At 41.5% G+C, this 22,364-nt stretch overlaps 1 protein-coding gene across 1 annotated transcript in view; it reads left to right on the forward strand.

The window, feature by feature from the left end:
• The first annotated feature begins 5,161 nt into the window (after positions 1-5,161).
• The window catches only part of CLIC5 (chloride intracellular channel 5), an 82,239-nt gene continuing 65,036 nt past the window's right edge, over positions 5,162-22,364 (forward strand). Inside the window, exon 1 of the mRNA XM_064145774.1 lies at positions 5,162-5,680. Coding sequence (XP_064001844.1) covers positions 5,162-5,680 — 519 coding nt within the window. The remainder of the gene's footprint in view (positions 5,681-22,364) is intronic.

Genomic DNA, 22,364 nt, shown 5'->3' on the forward strand with positions numbered 1-22,364 from the left:
AACACTGGGGTTTTTTTTCCTCAGCTTTATCTGTGTGACAGAGATCTCTGGGTTCATTTTTGCTGAGTACTTTTTTACTTCGTCTGTGACTGTGTTTTGATGCCTCTTTGTACAGTTGAGATGAATTAAAATAGGAAGATGTTTCATAAAACTGTAAAAGGCCTGGGTGACTAAGAGCTGTTAAACTGTAATAGACACTAAGCTTTTAGTATCCATTTGATCTGAAGAATGAGTTTTTTATAGAGTGATAAGCAACCTAGGGCTCCTAACCACACTGCTGCTCAGACTGTCTATGGAATGATGTCCCTAAGGCTGCATGACAGGGTGGGACAGAGGAGCTTGGTATCTACCTTCATTTCAGTTGCTGAAGCCTCCACTGTAAACGAACTTGGAGCTCAGTTGCTGGAGTTTCTAAGGGTGCTTGCTTTCAGAGATAAACAAGGTTGTTGAAATTATGCCAGGTTTTGAAGGCAACCAAGAAATATTTCCCTTGGGGCAGCTAGACAAATAGAAGTTAGTATTTCTTAGGCTCTCAGGTATTGTAATGGTGTTTCCAACCATGGACTTGGAGAATAAACCAAACAAAGTTTTATGAAAGGAACAGGAAAGCCACAAATAAAGGTCTTTGAAACATCCATATCAGGAATAATTGTTTAGGCCCTGCAGCATGTAAAACAGGTTACCAAATGTCTGTTGTTAATGACTGCTATTGGTATTTTTAATGAGTAAAAGCTGCTGGTAACATGAGCTGAACATCCTGTGCAAAATAATTTTTTATTGTCTAGTACCCAGTGGAGAAATACCAGATTTACTGATGGGTTGTCTTTAAATGTGCCTTCTCTGGAGTGTCAGCAGCAAAACAAAATCTGGATGCAGATGAAGCACTGTTATTACAGTGGGGTCTTGACTTCATGACCCAGCCCCTCAAGACAGCAGAATCCAGGTCAGCATTAGCTAAGCAACACATGGATTTTTGGAGGTCTCTTTCAAGGAGGTGCTGACTCCTGTGTGAAATGGTTTGATGACCAAACACTTTTACCAAACCACTGTCTTCTGAAATATTTCTTCTGCGTGTCTTTTTTTTTTCATTTCTGCATTTTAATTGGAATGCAGAAGCTGCTATTGCTGCATGTCAACTGTGATGGTTTGGGTGTTCCCTGCCCCCCCACACTTTAGAAATCACCCAGACTAGACTGAGCCAGCTCTGGAAATTGAATGAAGCTTATTATTTACAGCTTAGCAGAATAGACAAGCAGATATTTACAGTCTATACAGTTATAGACAGAAATAGACAAGGGAAAAGGTAATACAGAAACACAACAGCCCTCCCAGAAACCTGCGTCCCCAGGAGGGGCTTTCAACCACGCTTCCACTTTCCCTCCCCCACTGTCAAGCTTACCCCAGTCCCAAGGAAGAATGGAGGTTCAGCCAAGGGGTTAGGAAACAAAGTGGATTAGTCAGAGAAATGAAGGGTGAGGTTAGAGAGAGAGATGCAGCTCGGAGCTCCCCGGCAGGAGAAGTTGTGCCTTGTGTATGTTTTGATTCTTGTTCTTACACACCTCAGCAAGCCTTTGAGGGAAGTAGACATCACCATTGTTTTCACAGCCTGTAATCTAGTTCTTCTTACCAAAATATTCTAGCTAGCTTCAAACTAGCTCATCAACAGTTAATATGAGGATCAGCTGAAGCACGTTTCAGAAGGTGAACAAACTCCATTGGCACATGTAAAATACAGATAAAATTGTCATTATACCTATGCAGCTTCTTATCCTTCATAAAGCAGCACCTCAGAGCAGTCTGGTTGCAGTGATGGTCTTGGGTGTCCAGATGTGACTGCTGAAAGGCTGGAGCAGAACAGGGACATACTGAACAATCTTTTCCCTTCTGTCTTACTAAATCAGTCTCATTCTGAAAAATTGTGGGAGGCTGCAGGTTCTCATACTTCTGAAGAGTGCTGCTATTCACAGTCTGCTCCTGTTGTGCAGATCCTAGAGTATTAATGGCTGTAAGAATAACTCGATAGAGGAAGTTGAGTTTCTCCTTGTAGGGAGCACAGAGCCAGAACAGAAAAGCATGGAGACTTCCCAAAAGATCTGAGTGTGGGATAAAGGTCTTTTCCTGATGTTTAGTGCAAGACTGACAGTGAATAAAGCATTGCAGTTAATGAGCTGTGGAGAGACAAGGTGCTGCTGACTGCATAGCTAAAAGCTGAAGCTGGAAACAATCTAAGAAATGTTGTTGGAGGTTGATTTCATCTATTTAATACACTCAGGAGTGCAAACAGGGGTATGATTTTATTGCAATTCCCTTTGTTAATTGTCTGTAAACCATAGACAATGTTTCTCCCTGAGCCCACAGCATAGTTTTGATAATGAACTATGTGTTGCAAAGCTTCAGTTTTGATGTAATTTGTTACCACATAACTTGAATTGTAACACAGAAATTATTTCTGTCTTCCCCAAAGATGAAATGTAAGAGTTGTAAACTTGTGGCAGGTTAATATGAAATAGACCTGATTGTTATCTGGCTAAATTCTTAAGTGCAGCCATGTTTACTCCTGGGCTTTATCACTCTGTTACAAGAGTGAAGTCTGAATCTTGGTGCTGAAAGAGCCTTGTCTTTGATTTTTGGAAGGAGGCAGAGGAAAGGAGAATGTAGGTAACTTACAGGTCTGGTTAATGAAATCCCTGTCAATCATATTTATTTATTTTAAAAGAATACTCATATGTTACAGTCTTATTCTGTATTTTGCCTGTGATAGTTTGTACCCTCCAGCAGGTGCTGCTGCATCCTGCTGATGTCTTCTTTGTGGAGGAAAAAGAATCTAAACAGTCAGTTGATTTAATACCGTACAACTGGACTTTGCTCATGATTGTGTCTGTGTTCTCTTTTTTTCTGTCAAGTTATTTGCTCGAAGAGTGACTAAGGAGAGAATTTTTATGATCCCAGCACATTTAATCCTGCAAGAACTCTTTATAGGAAGGGGTTGAAGATCAGTGGGAGTTGCTTATCAAGGCCATGCTCAGAACAAGCTGAACAGACACATGTACACAGACATTTAGATTTCTACAGAATGTGAAGAAATGCAGTTAGAGGAGTTTTGAGTTGAGTCTTCAGTTTTCCCAAGTTTCTTGAGCTTGGTACTTCAGGATCATGATTTTATTATCAGTCTTAGAATTAGCCTAGTAGCTGGTCTTGAATGCCAGAAGTTTGCAATGCAGCTTGCCCAGCACACGATTCAAAACCTCTTCTTTCCACATGAAGTGTGCCTGATACAGAAAGTGTGAAGAGAAATGTGCCTGATTCTCTTTGCTGATGGACTACTGGTGCTAGGCAGGAATTTATGAGCAGTGGTAGCTGAAATTAGGCCTTGATATAGATTAAATATCCTCTAAGTCCTTGAGCTGCATTAGGCCAGAAATGTGCTTGTGAGCTAAGGGATCCCACTGATGTCTGACACTTACATGCATTACTGGTGCCACATGCAGAATTGAAATCCTGCTATGTTTAATCACTGTTAGCAGTGATTAAACCAGGTTGTGGCAATCATTTTGACACTTTTGGGGTTATTTACAAGCCTTAGAGAGAGAATCTAGGTGTAACAAGATGAAGTATAGCTTTACTTTTGATATTTTTAGCAGCAATATAAGAACCGTGATAGTAAACTACAGTTATAAATCTCATGGAGGCAGCACTTGCATCTCTACCATATGAACCATTATGTGTTCCCCTGGTCACTTGATTTGGAGATGACTGGAATTACAATCTTTCTATCCTCTCTTTTATGTTTCTTTTAGAAATCCAGTGTGGTTGTGGCAGTTACTTCTCAGAAAGTTACAAGAATGGATCAAAAGGAAAACACCTTTCTTTTTCATTTTGGCTCAAACCCAAAAGGTTAGGTAAGTATAATTAGCTTTCAAGAGTTCTCATAATCTAGATGCCATAAACACAGATAAAAAGTCTTTAGTCAGTAAGGTCTGAGGATCATGTAACTTTGATCAATTCAGATTTGAATCTTGAATACTTGAGCTTCAGCTCTGTTGATTTCAGATGCTCTGGAATGTGAAGCTGTCTTTAAGAAGGCTGTTCATTTTATGCTAAAGCTGAAAGCATTCATCCACTTTAGATTCTGTGGAGTTTTATGTGTCTCTTCATTCTTTATAGAACAGAAATTGTACAAAGTGGCTAACCATATGGCTAATGTCAAGTGGTATTAACCCAACATTGGCAGCTTGGGTCCATTTCATGTGGCATGGAAATATACAATCTAAATGTGATTATAAGGTATTGATATACTAAGTAAATGTAATGCACTCAGTGCTTTCTGTTCTTGGATTCTAAAGCAGATCACCAGACTTTTTACAGTTTTGGCCCTAGTTTAGAGGTGAAGTTGCTAAATGAGAAGTGAACTGTCCAGTCTTATAAGAACCAGTGACAAAATTGGAAAGAGTTGCTAAATGAGAAGTGAACTGTCCAGTCTTATAAGAACCAGTGACAAAATTGGAAAGAGTTCAAATGTGATGCCTTTTTTCTTGTGGATATTACACTATATATATATATATATATATATGTTTCCTTTTGTAGGTTTTTTATAAATGATCATCATTTTGTGGATGGTGCTGCAAGCACTGAACAATTGAAGACTGTTGCTTGTATTGTTGAGGCAATATTGCCCCTTTTCCTTGAAGCTGAGCTTTTGTGTGTTGAAAATGTAAGTAAATAGGTGAAGTCTACATTTCTGCCTCTTTACACAAAATGTATTTAAGTTTTCCAGTAAAACTATTTTTGATTTCCTAGGAAAGAATACATATTTTTTTTACCATAGCTTTCTAATATTGCTAGGTGCTTGATTTTGGCCATACTTTACCAGGCTGTATCAGGCCAAGAAGTGATTACAGTTCTTAAGGTAAAATTGCCAGCAGTCAGACCAACAAAGGGGTTAAAAGTGAGGGAGCCCTATCTTTTACTTCAGTGGTAGTGCAGTTGTTGATTTAAAGCTCTCAGTAAATGATTGTTGGAAGTCTGCCATGTGTAGCACAGCATTCAGAAAACATCCCACAGACTCTGCTTCCTCCTAAACAGAGTTTGTCTGGCAACATCTCATTTTATTTGTAGTCTTCTAAGGTACCAGAAGGCAGGCAAAATTCACCAGCCTGCAGTCATGGAAGATCAGGTCCTTACCAATGGTTATCAAAATGTGAACACCACTATGTATGTGGTTCTAGACTCTGAGGAAGACAAAGAGAATCATCTTCATGATCATGTCCATGAAGATCCAGCCTCTCTTTCTTTCATCACTGCCCCAGAGACAAAGGATAATTGTCAAGAGAGCTCAGAAGACAGCTGTGGTATTTCTGTGACCTCTCATCATGGGGCTAATGTGGAGGATGGTTCTTCATCTCAGCATGAGCCTGATGTGGAGGATAAATCTCCTTCATCTCACCATGGTGCTAAAGAAGACCCCCCAGGCCAGGAGATGAATCTGATGAGCATAAATTTGGAAGACAAGCAAGCAGAGGACGTGATGTTTGGGAGAAATACTCATTTTCCTCCAGATTTCCAGTTGCATTGGAGCCAGAGCACTTACAACTCTTCAACTTCCCACAAGTTTCCCTGGAACAATAACTCTGGAGAAAACGACGACTTCCAGGAAGACTGTGAGATTTTCATGTTTGTAAAGGTAAGAGCTTGGCTGCTCCTGGGAATTACATTAGCTTTAAACCTCAAATCAATGCATGTATCCTCAAAATCCATAAAACATCACTGCCCACTGCTTTGTCCCCAGCTCTGCTGCCTGTGTGCTGCAGGGTGTAAATCCATTCACTTATCCCTTAAGGCACAGAAAGAGATTTCTGCTGTGCGGAGGTGCCTGGAATTTCTTCACCACAAGTAGGAGCATGGTGAAAGCATTCTGGTTGTTGCAGCAATTCATTTATTCTGTGCAATTTCCCTGCTGCTGCAGCTAGACTGCTACTCCTTGAAATGGTTTAGTTAAGCTGGTTCAGCTATCCCTGCATTTCACCACCTATCCAGTAGCTAACAGCGCAAAAGTGATAGTTATTAATGCTACGAAGAAAACTAAAGAAATAGTTTAAATAATAGCAATGAAAATTGCACAAATACCCTTGAATGAGTCTTCCTCTTATTTCTTTCACTCTCACATTAGATTGATGTGTTTCTGTGATCAGTTGGTGTATTTCTATGGCAATTCTAACCTGTTTTTCAGTAATTTCAAGTTAGGTAAATTACCGAGGGGGACTTTCACACTTCCTGTGACCTTATACAGTATTACTAACATTTCTAAGCATATGTGTTTTTAAATAAATACTATACTTCATAAAATCTCATATTCCACCATTCTCAGTATTTATTAGGCTTAACACAGGCTTGACAATTCCTCCTTTTAACTACATAAGAGATAGATTGTGAAGTTCTTGTTTCCCTTGAATAGAACCATACACCATGAGTGTAATACTGTGTTATTTTAACAGAAGTCTTGTGAAGTTTGTCACTTTTTAAGATAAATAAGATTACAAGAATCTGTTCCTCAGTGTCCCAAGTACTTTGAATGCAAGATAAGAGATTTTCTTACACCACACAGTGAGAATTATTTTCAGCAGTGCCTGTATTTGTTAGTTTATTTAAACAGGACAGACTATAACCTTTAATTAGTGTGAGATGTTGATTGTCTTGTATGATCTAGGAGAGATCATGTGGCTCGGTGGACTCTCCTAATACTTCATTTCATTTACGTTATAAATCTTGGATTTCTTGGAAAACAAACTTGATTAAAAAGTTATTCCCTGTTTATTTGTAGAAATAAGAATCCTTCCATGAAGGGCAAGCAGCATCTAGACATTTTTTTAATGCATTAAAAAAGTTACGATTTAAATATTTTTCCTTCATGTCAGATCTTCCTGTAGATAAAAAGTCAATGCTATTCCTCCTTCACATCTTTCTTCTCTGTGTGATAGTCCTTTATGATTGCTTTTGTAATGTTTTCATAAAGGTACATTTTAAAAACTACTATATTTAAAACAACCAAACACACCAGAAATGGCTGTCAGGTTGCATATTCTTTTTCTGCATATGACAAACCATAGAACTCCAGCCATTTGTCCTGAATGTCAGTGTAACTGCAGCTACTCTTATAAAAAGGTGGTTCCTTCAGGAAAGGAAACATCTGCTGGATTCATAGAATCAATCAGGTTGGAAAAGACCTCCAAGATCATCCAGGCCAACCTAGCACCCAGCCCTAGCCAGTCAACTAGGCCATGGAACCAAGTGCCTCATCCACGCTTTTCTTGAACACCTTCAGGGACAGTGACTCCACCACCTCCCTGGGCAGCCCATTCCAATGCCAATCACTCTCCCTGTTGAGAACTTCCTCCTAACATCCAGCCTAGACTTCCCTTGGCACAACTTGAGACTGTGTCCCCTTGTTCTATTGCTGGTTGCCTGGCAGAAGAGACCAACCCCCACCTGTCTACAACCTCTCTTCAGGTAGTTGTAGACAGCAATGAGGTCCCCCCTGTGCCTCCTCTTCTCCAGGCTAAACACCCCCATCTCCCTCAGCCTCTCCTCATAGGGTTTGTGTTCCAGGCCCTGATTGTGAATCGTTGTGGGTCCATGCACACAAAAATCCACAGGAGGTTTTTGCTACTGGTTTCTGTTGCAGTGGGCTGTGAAAGCCAAATGTGAGAGCACTCAGCCTTTTTGTTACCCTCGTATCTCATCCACTTTATGACTCCCTGAAGCTGCAAGCCTCCTGTTTCTGTGGCTGGCTCCTGGTCATTGTTAAAAATATGTTAGTTAGCTGGGCAAAGTAAGATCTATGGTGTTTGTCCTACTTCCTGTCTCTGCTTGTAGTCCTGCATACATAAGATAAAAATTGCAGCAACCAAGTGTGTTTTGTTTGTTAGCAACTTCATGGTGTTAGCAACATGAATGTTGCATTTTGACCTTCAGATCACTTGTATACCTTATTCTTTCATTTGCCTCGTGTTTCAATGTAACTTTCTTCTCTCTATCTGAGAAAACAAAGAAAATTTGGGCAGATGCTCCCATTCAAGCAGAGCTGATGAGGTTAATCTGGATTTGTGAAAAGTGAGAAGAGGGGCATTTTGAAAAGGACTGTCATAGAGAAGGATTAAGGAAGTTCTTTTCCTTGCTCTTTTGTTGTGCCAAGTAGCTGTGTATCCCATAAAGGGGCTTATCAGCTAGTCTAGAGAAAACCACAAACTTTGGACTCTATTCAGTTGTGAAAACACAAGTGCCTAGTACCTTTGAGATGTCCTTGAGACCCAAGACATCCCTATCTGGCTGGAAGATGAGAAATGAGTCTCTAAGTTGGCTAATGCCATAATGCTCCTCTAGCAGGAGCTGGAGGTCTGATGGGCAGGGCTCTGGATACTTCTGTGTGGGTGAACTCCTGTGACAGTGGTTTATTCCTTGAGAAATTGATGACATTTCATGTTTCTTTCTTTCTGGTATCAAGGTAATAAAACACTAACTCCCAGGAGGGCAGATTCAGCTTCACTCTCTTTAACTATGTAGATAGCAGAATTCCATCTATAAAATGGAAGGTCATAGAGTAATGCATAACAAGAATTGTGAAATACCTGAGGGCTATCACTTTTTGCACAGAGGAAATGAATCTCTCATTCATGTCACCGTTTGTTACTTGCATGGTTCCTCTCTCCTATGGTCTCTAGTCCACCTGAGGCCAGCGTTGCTCTGAAATTAGGCTGATCTTCTGGATTTGTTCTTTTCTGGGGACATTACAAGTGCCAGCAGGACCTTTTGCTGAGGGACAACAGTGGCAATGTCAATTCGGACACTATTTACTTGCAACTTCCTTTGTAGCACTAACAAATCTTTGTGAGTTGGTGGAAACAAGTGTCAGACAGAGGTCGCTGCTAGCTGACACCCAGAGAAAGTGAGACGATGAACTGGTGCCTAACTTACAGTCCAGCTGGCTTAGTTGCAATGCCCTGCTTGAACAGCAATTTAACTTAATCAGAATATTTTAAGTGCTGTTCTGCTAGGGCTATAGTTGCTGGATAATCTTTTCTGTAGTATATTCTGTACTATTAGACACCAAGGAAGTGTTTAAATCCCATTTACTCATCTTTCACTGATTATCAGTGCTTGATAACTGTCATCATCAGTAGACCATTTTAGGGTGGGCCATAAAGTAAAAATATTCGGCTTTCACCAAGGAATTCCCTCTACCTTTAATAGCAGAATATAGCAACGTGGAGATGTTTGTGTGAATCCAGCATGTCCAGACTTGTCAGAGCTCTTTCAATAATGGTGCAGTCTCTTCAAACAAAAGCCTTTGACATTTGAACAGAAATAGGACATGCAGGCTATGTCACTGAGTGCATAGGAGAACTTGGTCTAATTGTAGCTGTTGCTCAGAGGTCCAACCTTTCCACTCATGCTGTATTTCTCTGTTTAGTAGTGTGTTGGTTCTGAAGGTTGGATTTCCTTGGAAAGTCTAACTTTTTGTTTTCTTGCAATTTGAGATTTTACTTGAAGAATACCCCCTCTGTTTTGGAGTTATTGCCCTTCTGGTTTACTAATGATCTAAGACTGGCTACAAATTATACTCTCTCTGCACACATTTGTGTCATAGGAGCACAGTTTCCAAAAGAAGGAAGGTAATACTTTACATTGAGCTATGCAAACAATACCCTAATTTAATACAGTGCTTTAGCATCCTGAAGATGTGTGTTGGATCACTGCACTGAGGTAACAGAGTTATGGATGCTGGAAGGAGACTCTGGAGATTGTCTAGTCCAAACCCTTACTCAAAGAAGGATTACCTAAAGCAGGTTGCTCAGGGCCATGCTTAGTCAAATTTTGAGTATTTCCAAAGCTGAACAGTCCACAACATCTCTGTACAACCGTTCCAGTGTCCTACCCTCAAGATAAAAATTCATTGAAGTAGAATTCAGTGTTTCTCAATTTCTGCCCATTATCTCCTGGAGAAGAGGAGGCTCAGGGGTGACCTTATTGCTGTCTACAACTACCTGAAGGGTGGTTGTGGCCAGGGGGAGGTTGCTCTCTTCTCTCAGGTGGCCAGCACCAGAACGAGAGGACACAGCCTCAGGCTGCGCCAGGGGAAATTTAGGCTGGAGGTGAGGAGAAAGTTCTTCACTGAGAGAGTCATTGGACACTGGAATGGGCTGCCCGGGGAGGTGGTGGAGTCGCCGTCCCTGGGGCAGTTCAAGGCAAGGTTGGATGTGGCACTTGGTGCCATGGTCTAGTCTTGGGCACTGTGGTAAAGGGTTGGACTTGATGATCTGTGAGGTCTCTTCCAACCTTGGTGATACTGTGATACTGTGATACTGTGATCTCCTGCCCTTTAACTGGATACCAGTCTCTATGTTTAAGAAAGATACTGCTTTTAACTTCTCTGTACACCAGAACTTAAAAGTTTTACCTGTTTCCTTAGGGCTTATTGCATTCTCAAGTAAAATTTCTTTAAGGGAGTAACTAGGAAAGAAAGAACACTTCTTTCCTTTCTTGCAAGATGCTTCCCATTCCCTTCTTTCCAAGCCAAGAAGGTCTGAGGTCTCTAACTTCATGGCACAATCCTGTGCTAGCTCTCCACTGACTCGTGCAGTTGAGATGAATGACAGACCACATTCTTAACAAGGACAGTGGTATTAATTGCTTGTGTCCACTGCAGAAGGCATGCTCTTTCCCATTGAGTTGGCTTTTCAGTTGCTTTACAGGCACTTCAGTATCTGTTGATACTGATCTGTTGATGATCTTGGAGGTCTCTTCCAACCTAGTTATGTTTAAAAATGTGTATGAACAGTTTAGAATGAAGTTTCAGCACATGGCTAACTTTTAGCCTGCCTTAATTGAAAAGAACAGAGCCAAGTTAGGTGCATGTAGTACAGTACCCTTTATTGAGGCAATACAGCAGCTTATATGCTACTTTGGACGTGGCACTCGGTGCCATGGTCTAGCCTTGAGCTCTGTGGTAAAGGGTTGGACTTGATGATCTATGAGGTCTCTTCCAACCTTGGTGATACTGTGATACTGTGAAATCATAACATAACCCCATGGATGCTCATTCTTAAAGTAGTGGTTATGCTTCTGCTTTGCTAAGCAGAACTGAGCATTTAGTTGAAGATGAAAAGTAAAAGTGTAGCTGTTCTGGATGAACCTTTGTAGCTTTCTGCAGGAAGTTCTGCAGGGGCAGATGAAAGGATCAACATGAATATCAGGCTCTCAAGTTTTCTGCCACTGATTTCTTACTGTGTGCATACTCTACATAGTAAAACAGCTGCACTTGCAATAATGGGGTGATAGACTTCATAGCTCTCTACAATTCCCTGGAAGGGGGTTGGTCTTTTCTCCTGCCTACAAGCAATAGGATGAGAAGAAATGGCCTCAGGTTGCATCAAGGGAGATTTAGATTGGAGATTAGAAGAACCTTCTTTGCTGAAAGGCTTCTCAACCACTGGAAGAAGCTTCCTAGGGAGGTGGTTCAATGCCCATCTCTGGAGGTGTTTTGAAAATGCAGAGAAGGAGTGCTAGGGGACATGGTTTAGCATCAGACTTGGTAGAGTTAGATAATGATTGGACTTGATGATCTTAAAGTTTTTTTACCAAATGAAGCAATTCCATAATTGATTTGCCAGCACAACTAAGTGTCCAGATACCTTTTAGCAATGCCAGATGCATAGTCTCTTAATTGACTGCAATACAGCACCTAAGGCTGGTGTTAAAGCATATCTTCTCCACTGAATCTACAGGTAGTAAAATGAGCCAGCTGGCAGCAGGTGTAACTCTCATAGTAACTTGGCTTTTTATGACACTTTAACCTTTTTTATATAATAAATCTAATGAAAGTATGCAAATACTATTTTGGTCTTATGAATAAGCTTAGAAAAGAGTTTAATGTTTCCTAATCCACCTTTAAAAATATTGTTAAATGGGCAACTTGAGCAAAAAAAAGATCCATTTTGTTTAGGATGGTAAAATTCATCCTCCAGCCCTTCTATTTTCCCAATAAATATTCCTGTAATGGTCTCAGCCATTTGTGTCTTGCCTGTTTACAAGCAGCTGTAATGAAGTGCTACTTCATTGTGATGGTTTGGGTGTTACCTGCTGCCACACCCCCCCCCCCCCCCCACTTTGGAAGTCACCCAGACTAGACTCACCCAGCTCTGGAAATTTGAATGCATCTTATATTTACAGCTTAGCAGAATATACAAGCAGATATTTACAGTATATACAGTTATAGACAGAAATAGACAAGGTAATAGGTAATACAGAAACACAACAGCCCTCCCAGAAACCTGAGTCCCCAGGAGGGGCTCTCAACTGCCCCTTCACCTTCCCCCTACCCCTCTCAACCTTACCCCAGTCTCAAGGAAGAATGGAGGTTCAGCCAGGGGGTTAGGAAGCAAAGTGGATTAATCAGAGAGATGTCAGAGAGGCTAGAGAGAGGAAAACAATGCAGCTTCAAGCTCCCCAGCAGAAGTTCCCTATCTATGTTTGGATTCTTGATCTTGTATCTCTCAGCAAGCCTATGGGGGAAGTAGACATCACCATTGTTTCCCTTTCACAGCCTGTAATCTAGTTCTTCTCACCAGAACATTCTAGCTAGTTTCAAACTAGCATGTGCATGGTTTGTGCCTGCCAATGGTTGACTTTGAGAGCATTAGGTTTCTCCAACTGATGTGATTAGACCTCACCCTTCACTGGAAACAGTAAGAATTTGAGAAGTGCTCTGATATGAGTATGATGTGGAGCATGTTATGGTTATCACCACTGCTTTTGCTCTGCTAACTCAGAAAATAGAGATAAACCTGTGATGATCTCTCCACCAGACTGTGCAAACACAACATGGCTTTATGGCTGCCTCCTACACCCACCCTACCATGCACAGGAGACTGGAAATCTCTTAAGTTTCAACATACAAACCTACTGGGTTTGTAACCCTTAGTTCTGTGGAGGAAAACTGTGTTGTGGGTCTCTTCATAGTGTGATTTATGCTTATCTGAATTACTCTGTGTGTGAAAAGATTAGCAAATGGCAGTTTTGTTACAGGTAACGTCCAGTTCCCCAACTATCAGTCATGAACAGAATGTCTGCCTTAGCAGCAGAGCAGATGGTTTTGCTTAATGTTTTGGATACAAAGGGTAACATGTCTTGCTTCTGACCTCTGCAGCCTCTGTGCCTTGCTTGTGCACCTTTTGTGTCTCCGTAGAGGTCTGTGAATCAATTTTCAGCTGACACTCCCGTGCCACCTTCAGCTCTTGGGTCTTGCTGTGATTGTAGTTGAGTATGGCACAGTAGCATAGCAACAGCTTCAAAATACCCATATTGTGTAGGAAATTTTTACTGCACACTGACTGCAGCAATAGCAAACACAATGTAAATATGTAGGTCATACTGAGAGAAAATTAAGCTAGAATTTATTTACTTGTTTATCTTCCTTATATTTTCCTTTTGGTGACATCCTCTTTGATGTTCTGAAAACAAGACTGTTAGCTTCCATTCTTCTCTTGTTTTGCAGCATCTCTGCTCCTACATTTTTAAGAGAGGAAAAGTGTTGGGATTTGTGGACTGATTATTTATTTGCTGTCCCTCAAAATCTCTGTATGTAGCAGTACTGTCAGCTATTAAATTGTTTCCATCCAATATAGAGTGATTTGTATTAATCTTATTTATTGCAAAAGTACCTAAAGAGCAGCTCTTCTGAGACTTGGTGTTTTACAAACAAAAAGTAACAGATAATTTTTGCAGAGCAATGGATAATGATATATGTACATCAGTTTGGGATCCCCATAAGGAAATGTTGCTTTTCTGCTCTGCTTTTTGGTTTTTTTTTAGATATCAAGAGTTGGATTTGGCTCACCCCATATTAAGGTGTGTCTGTAAGCTATTAACTACAGCTCTGCAGGGTGCCTAGGCTCCTTTTGCAGCAAAAAGATACCTGAAATTGTGCAGTAGGGTGTTAATTTCTATGGCCAAGTGTAGACAACAGCTGTAGGGTGAGATTAGTTGTTCTGTAGACTCCATTAATTGTATCAAGAAGAGTCCTTTTCTAACTCAAGAAGAGTTCAGTTTTCTAACCGTAGGCATCCAGTGCTTTTTTAGATACCTTAAGGTTTCCCTCCTAGCCTCCAGCTGCCTCTGCAAAAGGCCATGGGTTTCCCATTTCATCATCTATCTTTGGGCATTTCCAATGCTGTTGGATATCTAGGTTTATCCAATTGAATCAAGCCATAAACTTTCACTACATACAATGATGTGGTCACCTAAAGTGACTTAAACTGAATGCCACCAGAGACAGCTTAAATGCAAAGCCTGGATTACTAGCTTAGACTAGAAGCTAATTCTGACAATGGGTATCTGTAAAGAAACTTCAGGCTGTTTTGTCTGTTTGGACTGAGTTTTAGTAGTGTGGTGTGATTTGGTTTGTTTTGGAGGTGGTGTTGTGGTGTTGTTGTTTTGTATATATGTATTGTTTTTCAGGCTGTCTAATATATCTTTTTCTTTGTGTTCACATTCAGCTACAGCTGAAGTGCAGCAATGAATAAATACTGCAAAGTTGAACAGTTATTCTGTTCACTGGACAGTCTTAATTTAGTCAGATCAAATCACATCTTAGCACCTTTCCAAGTCTGAGACTTTCTTTAGCTTCAGTCAGTCTTCATCTTTTTCTTAAGAGCAACTCTCATGTATTTTTTCTTTCAACTCTATTTGCTTTGAAGTTACTTTTTATTTTAGACACCATAGTAAAAGAGAAAATCCGACTAAATGTACTCAGCTTGAATTTGTAAGTACCAGTTCAAACACAGCTTCAGTTGGTAATGGTGAAGAGAAAAATCTCCTTTGTTTCTTTGAGCCATGAGATCCTGTATTGTAGGGATATTTTCCACTGCTCTGCAACTGTATTTATTGGCCCATTAGGACTATGTTTTATCTTCCTAGAGGAACTGTTTTCTTGCACACAGTGATTGTGGCTGAAAAGGAACACCTGAATGTTTTTCTGGATTGGTGGCAATTTAAAAAGTGCTTACAACTGCCTAGTGGTAAATGTTATAACCCTGTATGAGACTGCCTTCTAGGAGGAGAAAAAAAAACCAGGAGAGAGCATGTCACTCTAAAATGAGTCATTGATTTGTTATCTGTAGGTGTGATTTTTACATTTAGACCTCTGGGTGATCCTTTTCTTGTCAATTAATGATGCAATTCTTGATGACTTTTTACTGTTGGTACATCTCTGATAATGTTATAAGACATCAGTGACATTCATGAAGTTATAATGATATAATGAGGAATGGATGACAAGCAAATTGATTAGTGCACAAGTCTGATTTCAGTACAGTAAAGTTGTGTTCAAAGCAAAGGGCTTAATTCACAGGTTAATTGATTTTCTGTTGCGGCCTCCATGCAGTTACTTTAAAGCAGTCTGCAGGTGTTAATGAAGTAAAACTTGAGAACACATCTTCCAGGAGAAAAGCAGTATTTTCCTGCTTTTATGTTTATAAAAATGAGGATCAGAAAGGGAAAAGTCTTGGCATGCTTACCAAGGTGAGTTGTTTTTTAGGCTTCTCATAATCTTTAAAAAATGATCATGAGACTGAAGAAAGGGACTTGGGGGTACTGGTAGAGAGTAGACTGAAGATGAGGCAGCAGTGTGCCCAGGAGAGCAAGTGACATCCTGACCTGGATCAGGAACAGTGTGGCCAGTAGGACGAGGGAGGTTATTCTTCCCCTGTGCTCAGCACTGGTCAGGCTACAACTTGAGTACTGTGTCCAGTTCTGGGCCCCTCAATTCAAGAGAGATGTTGAGGTGCTGGAACGTGTCCAGAGAAGGGTGACAAAGCTGGTGAGGGGCCTGGAACACAAACCCTCTGAGGAGAGGCTGAGGGAGCTGGGAGTGTTTAGCCTGGAGAAGAGGAGGCTCAAGGCGGACCTCATTGCTGTCTACAACTGCCTGAAGGGAGGTTGTAGCCAGGTGGGGGGTGGCCTCACAGGCAACCAGCAACAGAACAAGGGGACACAGTCTCAAGTTGTGCTGGGGGAAGTCTAAGCTGGATGTTAGGAGGAAGTTGTTGTCAGAGAGTGATTGGCATTGGAATGGGCTGCCCAGGGAGGTGGTGGAGGCACTGTCCCTGGAGGTGTTCAAGAAAAGCCTGGCTGAGGCACTTAGTGCCATGGTCTAGTTGACTGGCTAGGGCTGGGTGCTAGGTTGGCCTGGCTGATCTTGGAGGTCTCTTCCAGCCTGGTTGATTCTATGAAAACCAGCACGGATTGTTTATATATAGAAGTCATACTGCAGGATTGCACACTTTGCTGGACTTTATGAGGCGCTTTAAATTTACTTATTTTCACTAAATAGAGGCAGGTTGCTTATCTGTTGAATCAATAAATTCTTCATGGTCCTAACTCTTCATGAACTTGGATGTCCTAGCACTTTGCCATGTGGTAAGAGCCTGTATAATGCACAGCAGAAGTTTGGAGCAGCAAATCCTCAGTCATTTGGCTCCTCCCGCTGAGACAGCAGAGAATGAAGTTTGGACGGGAGCAGTGTTTCTTGCGGGCGTTGGGTGCTGATTGGCCCTGCACTGATAACAGCTAAAAATAGCTCAGGTATAAAAGCCCAGAGCAACGCAGCTGCCTTGGCATTCCCTCCTCGACTGCCAGCAAGGGAGGAGATAGTGTTCTCCACTCCAGGTTGCCTGCAAACAGGCAAGCAAAGAACATTGTGCTGCTTAATTCCACTTAACAGTTAACTTGTCAAGTAAAGACACACACTGGACTGTGTGACTCACGGGGAAGTAACCAAGTTCTACTTTAAAAAAACAAAACAAAAACCACCACCACCAACAAAAATACCTCACAAAGTGAAGGACAGATTTTCCAAGCAGGTTTTTCAAGCAGATCATGACAGGTGGGCCAGTGAAGTGTCTTTGGAAGTGTGCCTGCAGAATACCTGTGTTTGTGCATACGAGGATGTTGTACTTGTGTCTGTACTCACACAACCACCCATATAAGGAGCATACTCCACAGCAATGGAATTCTGAACACTTAGAAAAACAAATGTGTTTCTATTTGACAATAGGTTGACTAAGCTGGTGTTGAGGAGTTCAGGAGTCTATTCTTAGCCTGGCTGTTGATTCTGGGGAAATCAGGTCATTTCCTTGTATTTTTTTGTTCCCTTTCAAGCTCTGACTGTCCTATTTTAAACTGTAGACTTCTAGGGAACAGTGACTTCAATGCCTGATTCCATTGGAAGATAAACCTTTGGGTGCTGAAAGCACTCTGGATGACTGAGGAAGTGAGACACCTGTGTTGAAAGGCTCCCATTTTAAACTGAACTGAAAACAGCATTAGGAAGTCTAAATCCAGGTGGCAGTATCAGCCTTATCAACACTAAACTCTTCCCTCAGGTATTAGTTTGAATTACTCTGAGCCCTTCTTTTTCAACTACCTGGAGGGAGGTTGTAGCCAGGTGGGGGTTGGTGTCTTCTGCCAGGCAACCAGCAACAGAACAAGGGGACACAGTCTCAAGTTGTGCCGGGGGAAGTCTAGGCTGGATGTTAGGAGGAAGTTGTTGGCAGAGAGAGTGATTGGCATTGGAATGGGCTGCCCAGGGAGGTGGTGGAGTCACCGTCCCTGGAGGTGTTCAAGCAAAGCCTGGCTTTGGCACTTGGTTCCAAGGTCTAGTTGACTGGCTAGGGCTGGGTGCTAGGTTGGCCTGGAGGATCTTGGAGGTCTCTTCCAACCTGGTTGATTCTATGATTCTATGATTTTTATGAAGCATTTCACTATGGTACTTGTATTAGTTATAATTTGGCCTTTTTTTCTGGTTTATAATAATACACACAAAAGTTTAATAATATTCCACAAGACTGATAGATGACCTGGCTAATTTGCCTCCCATTTTGATTCAAGGTACTTAAGTTTCTGAAAAGGTCACTGATAACGGCTTAATTGTTTCCTCTTTCATAAGAACATTCAATTACCTTTTGATTTCTTTTTTCACAGTATCATCAGGGTTGGAAGAGACCTCACAGATCATCAAGTCCAACCCTTTACCACAGAGCTCAAGGCTAGACCATGGCACCAAGTGCCACGTCCAACCTTGCCTTGAACAGCTCCAGGGACGGCGACTCCACCACCTCCCCGGGCAGCCCATTCCAGTGTCCAATGACTCTCTCAGGGAAGAACTTTCTCCTCACCTCAAGCCTAAATCTCCCCTGGCGCAGCTTGAGGCTGTGTCCTCTCGTTCTGGTGCTGGCCACCTGAGAGAAGAGAGCAACCTCCTCCTGGCCACAACCACCCCTCAGGTAGTTGTAGACAGCAATAAGGTCTCCCCTGAGCCTCCTCTTCTCCAGGCTAACCAATCCCAGCTCCCTCAGCCTCTCCTCGTAGGGCTGTGCTCGAGGCCTCTCACCAGCCTCGTCGCCCTTCTCTGGACATGCTCAAGCATCTCAATGTCCCTCCTAAACTGGGGGGCCCAGAACTGAACACAGTACTCAAGGGGTGGTCTAACCAGTGCAGAGTACAGGGGCAGAATGACCTCCCTGCTCCTGCTGACCACCACCATTCCTGATGCAAGCCAGGATGCCACTGGCTCTCTTGGCCACCTGGGCACACTGCTGACCAAGAGACAGCTCTCGTGGCAAACAGGAGCTAGATTTACATTATATATTATGAAGAAATTCTTCACTGTAGAGGTGACCAGAGGAAAGTTGAAATTCTTCACTCTAGAGGTGACCAGAGAGAGATACAGGTTGACCAGAGAAGCTGTGAAGACTCCAACCCTGGAAGCATTGAAAGCCACATAGGATGGGGCCTTGAGCAAGCTGGTCTTGCAGGAGATGTTTCTGCCCATGGCAGGGAATCAGAACTAGATGGTCTTCAAGGTCCCTTCCAACGCAAACCATTCTATGATTCTGTGTTGCTTAGGTAGTTCTGTAGACTAAATTCTTCTTTTTCTGGGAGTAAATCCTTACAGCACACCTAACTTCACACTTCAGAACTCTTCACCTTTCTTCTCTGAAAGTCAGTTTTCTGTGTCAACATGTAGCCAAGGGGTAACCTGAGAGTCTCTTGTTGGTGCCATCCTCTGCAGGAGGACTCAGGCTTTATCTCAACATCATGACTTACCTCAATATATATATTTATGCATTACTCTGGCATCAACTTGCATTTTCTGCTTTACTAGGGATGGGTAGAAAATTCTAATAATCAGTAAAGGGTTTCATATCTCATTAACTCTTTTTAGCTGATGTAGATCTCCCAGGAAAACCTAGTCCATTTTCTACAGTTGTATCAGCAATTGTCACTGAAGTCAGAGCAGTGAGGCTTCAAAGATGACTGTAGACTTTGACATTTTGGTGATCTTTGAGGTTGTTTCCAGGTATTGCAGCTGGTGACTAAGGGCCCACACCTTCCTCATAAAAGTGAAACCTGCTACATGTTCTGTAGAAACGTGGCGATTTCAGGAAATGATGCCTTGTTAAATGGAATATCTTCTTCAAAGTAAAGAAAACCCCACCATTTTTATAGTTTAACTAACCAGCATTCTCAGTCTTGACAGACTTTTACAAGACCACATCACTATTCAGACTGTGCTCAGAGCTGCATTTCGCACTAATGCTGAGTTCTAGTCTTAAGCTTAAGAGTTGCCACCACCTTCTTTCACTTAAGGATGTGATCTCTGAAGCCCTAATAACTTGTGCATGGCAGTCACCAGCAAAAATCTGCTAATGTGAAAGTGTAGATGCAGAACAGAGGTTCAGATCTGTACTTAAGTAAGCACATTGGTCCAATTCATCCTGGTTGTCTGTGTTAACTCTACAGTGAAGCAAAGAAGAACTACAATATCACCAAGCCAGTGTCAGATGCCTCAAAACATTGAACATTGAACATTTATTGTGAAGAAATAAGAAAAAGAAAACTTCAAACACTGCTCATTTAATGACAACTTGAAGTATGTAGTAAGGAAAATGAGCTTGTTCACTGGCAAACTTATCAGAGAAGTACCAAAATGGTGAAATGACAAATGATCGAGGGCAGTTTTCTAAGGAGAATGGAGGAGTTGTACAGTTCACTGTAAAGCTTGAGGGCAGCCAGCTGCATATTCCAGACACTGATGAGGTGGATTATAATGTATGCACAGATTAAACTTTGCTGCTATAAAGAGAGATGTAAAGATGTTGATCTCTGCTGTTTCACACTGGACAAGTGTAGGTTTAGAAAGGGGCTGAAAGCCGAGTAGCACGCGTGCCACAGAGGATCCTGCAATCCACTGTGCAGGTGCTTTATGGCTTCATCTGGCACAGCTGGATGTTACTGATGCTAGCATTTACACCCATGGGAACTAGTCTGAGTCACAAGTAATTTCAAACTGAGTTAAGGCTTCATCTTTTAGAAATAATGTGCATCAGAATATAGAAAGTAATTTCTGCTTTCAGACAAATTGTTTGCTAAACAACAGAGTAAAACACAAAGGTAACCAACAATCTCTGCAGCAGCTGAGAATCTTTTGGGCCTTATTTACCATGAGGAGGAATTAAAACCTATCCTGAGATCTGTACGAAACACACATGTTATTTTGAACAATTTCTGCAAAAACTATTTCATAAGCTAGGGTTGGAGTTGTGTGCTGTCTGCTGGTCTTTTGCTTCGAGTGATTTGTTCCTCATTTACATGCTTCAAGTCCTAATCAATTTAAACTTAGTTTACGTCAAGAAGCATACCAAGAAAGCAGGAGTAGGAAGGTGATTGTTCCCTTGTACTCAGCTCTGATTAGGCCATGCTTTGAGTATTGTGTTTAGTTTTGGACACCTCAATGCAAGAGGGATATTGAGGTGCTGAAATGAGAGGAGAGGAGGGCAAGAAAGGTGGTGAAGGGCCTAGACATTAATCTTATGAAGAGTGACTGAAGGAGCTGGGGATGGTTAGTTTGAAAAGGGAGGCTGAGGGGAGACCTCATCACTGTCTACAGCTACCTGAAAGGACATTGTAGAGAGGTTGGTGCTCGTTTCTTCTCAAATGCAATTAGTGATAGAACAATGGGGAATGGCCTCAAGCTGTGACTGGGTAGGTTTAGACTGGATATTGGGAATTTTTTTTTCACAGCAAGAATGGTCAGGCATTAGAATGGGCTGCCCAGGGAGGTGGTTGTGTCACCAACCCTGGATGTGTTTAAAAGTCGTTTGGATGTGGTGCTCAGGGATATGGTTTAAGGCGCATCTTGTAGAGTAGGGTTATCAGTTGGACTTGGTGATCCTGAAGGTCTTTTCCAGACTGAATGTTTCTGTGTTTCTGTGATTCTGTGAAATGAACAGAAATAATCTAAACAGAGACTTGTACTAGGAATGCTCCTAAGTTAAGACAGAGATTTGCAGTAACCTGTTTCAGAGTTATAAGTGAAAGCATGTAATTTTGGTTCTGTGACAGTATCAAGTCATAGAATCAGAATAGTTTTGATTGGAAAAGACATTTAAGATCATTTGGTCCAATCGTTATTGAACTCTGCCAAGTCTGCTACTAAACCATTTCCCTTAGCACCACGTCTCTGGGTCTTTTAAATACCTCCTTGCTCCAACATCTTTTCAGGGTGTTGGAGGAAGCAAGAAGGTCTCTCCTCAGCCTCCTTTCCTCCAGATTAAACAACTTAAGTTCCCTCAGCCACTCCTCATGAGTCCTGTTCTCCAGCCCCCTATTGAACAAGGGGTATATCACACTTAGGTGGTGCTGTTCTCCTTCATAAAATCTAGCCATGTGGAGGATTTATTTTGGAAAAAGAAAAAAATAAGGACATCTACATTCATCCTTTAGTTATCTACATTACCCATATAGCCCAAAGCTGAGGACAATCTGTTATACTTGCCATTGTATCACGTACAATACAACTTCCTAGAGCAGTCTTAGTCCTATTTAGAAGTATCTTTGTTTTTAATTGAAATGACAGGTGTTGGAATGATAATAAAATAAAGGAATAAATCACTGTCCTCTAGAAGCATCTCTACTGAGCACAGCATTAAGAGCTGCTTTCATACCTTCTAAATGCAACTTCCTTATGAATGGTTAGCTGTGACTGTCTCAGTGTGAACACTGAGATAATTATCTGCAATTATAATTACCTGTAGTTATCTTTTCCCACTGGGCTGAAGTTGTCGGTGCTTACTAATGTTATGGCAAAGTTTGATACTGCAGCTATGTGAAAGCACAATTATATATAGAAATAATTTCATGCTTTTGGACTGGAAGGTAATTTACAAAACTCCTGTCTGAGCTGCTCTGAGTGATCAAGTGAACAAGTTCTTTATCATGAGGGTGATTGAGCACTGGAACAGCTTGCCCAGGGA

Source organism: Pogoniulus pusillus, chromosome 7, assembly GCF_015220805.1.
Source record: "Pogoniulus pusillus isolate bPogPus1 chromosome 7, bPogPus1.pri, whole genome shotgun sequence".
In the NCBI taxonomy this organism is placed as follows: domain Eukaryota; kingdom Metazoa; phylum Chordata; class Aves; order Piciformes; family Lybiidae; genus Pogoniulus; species Pogoniulus pusillus.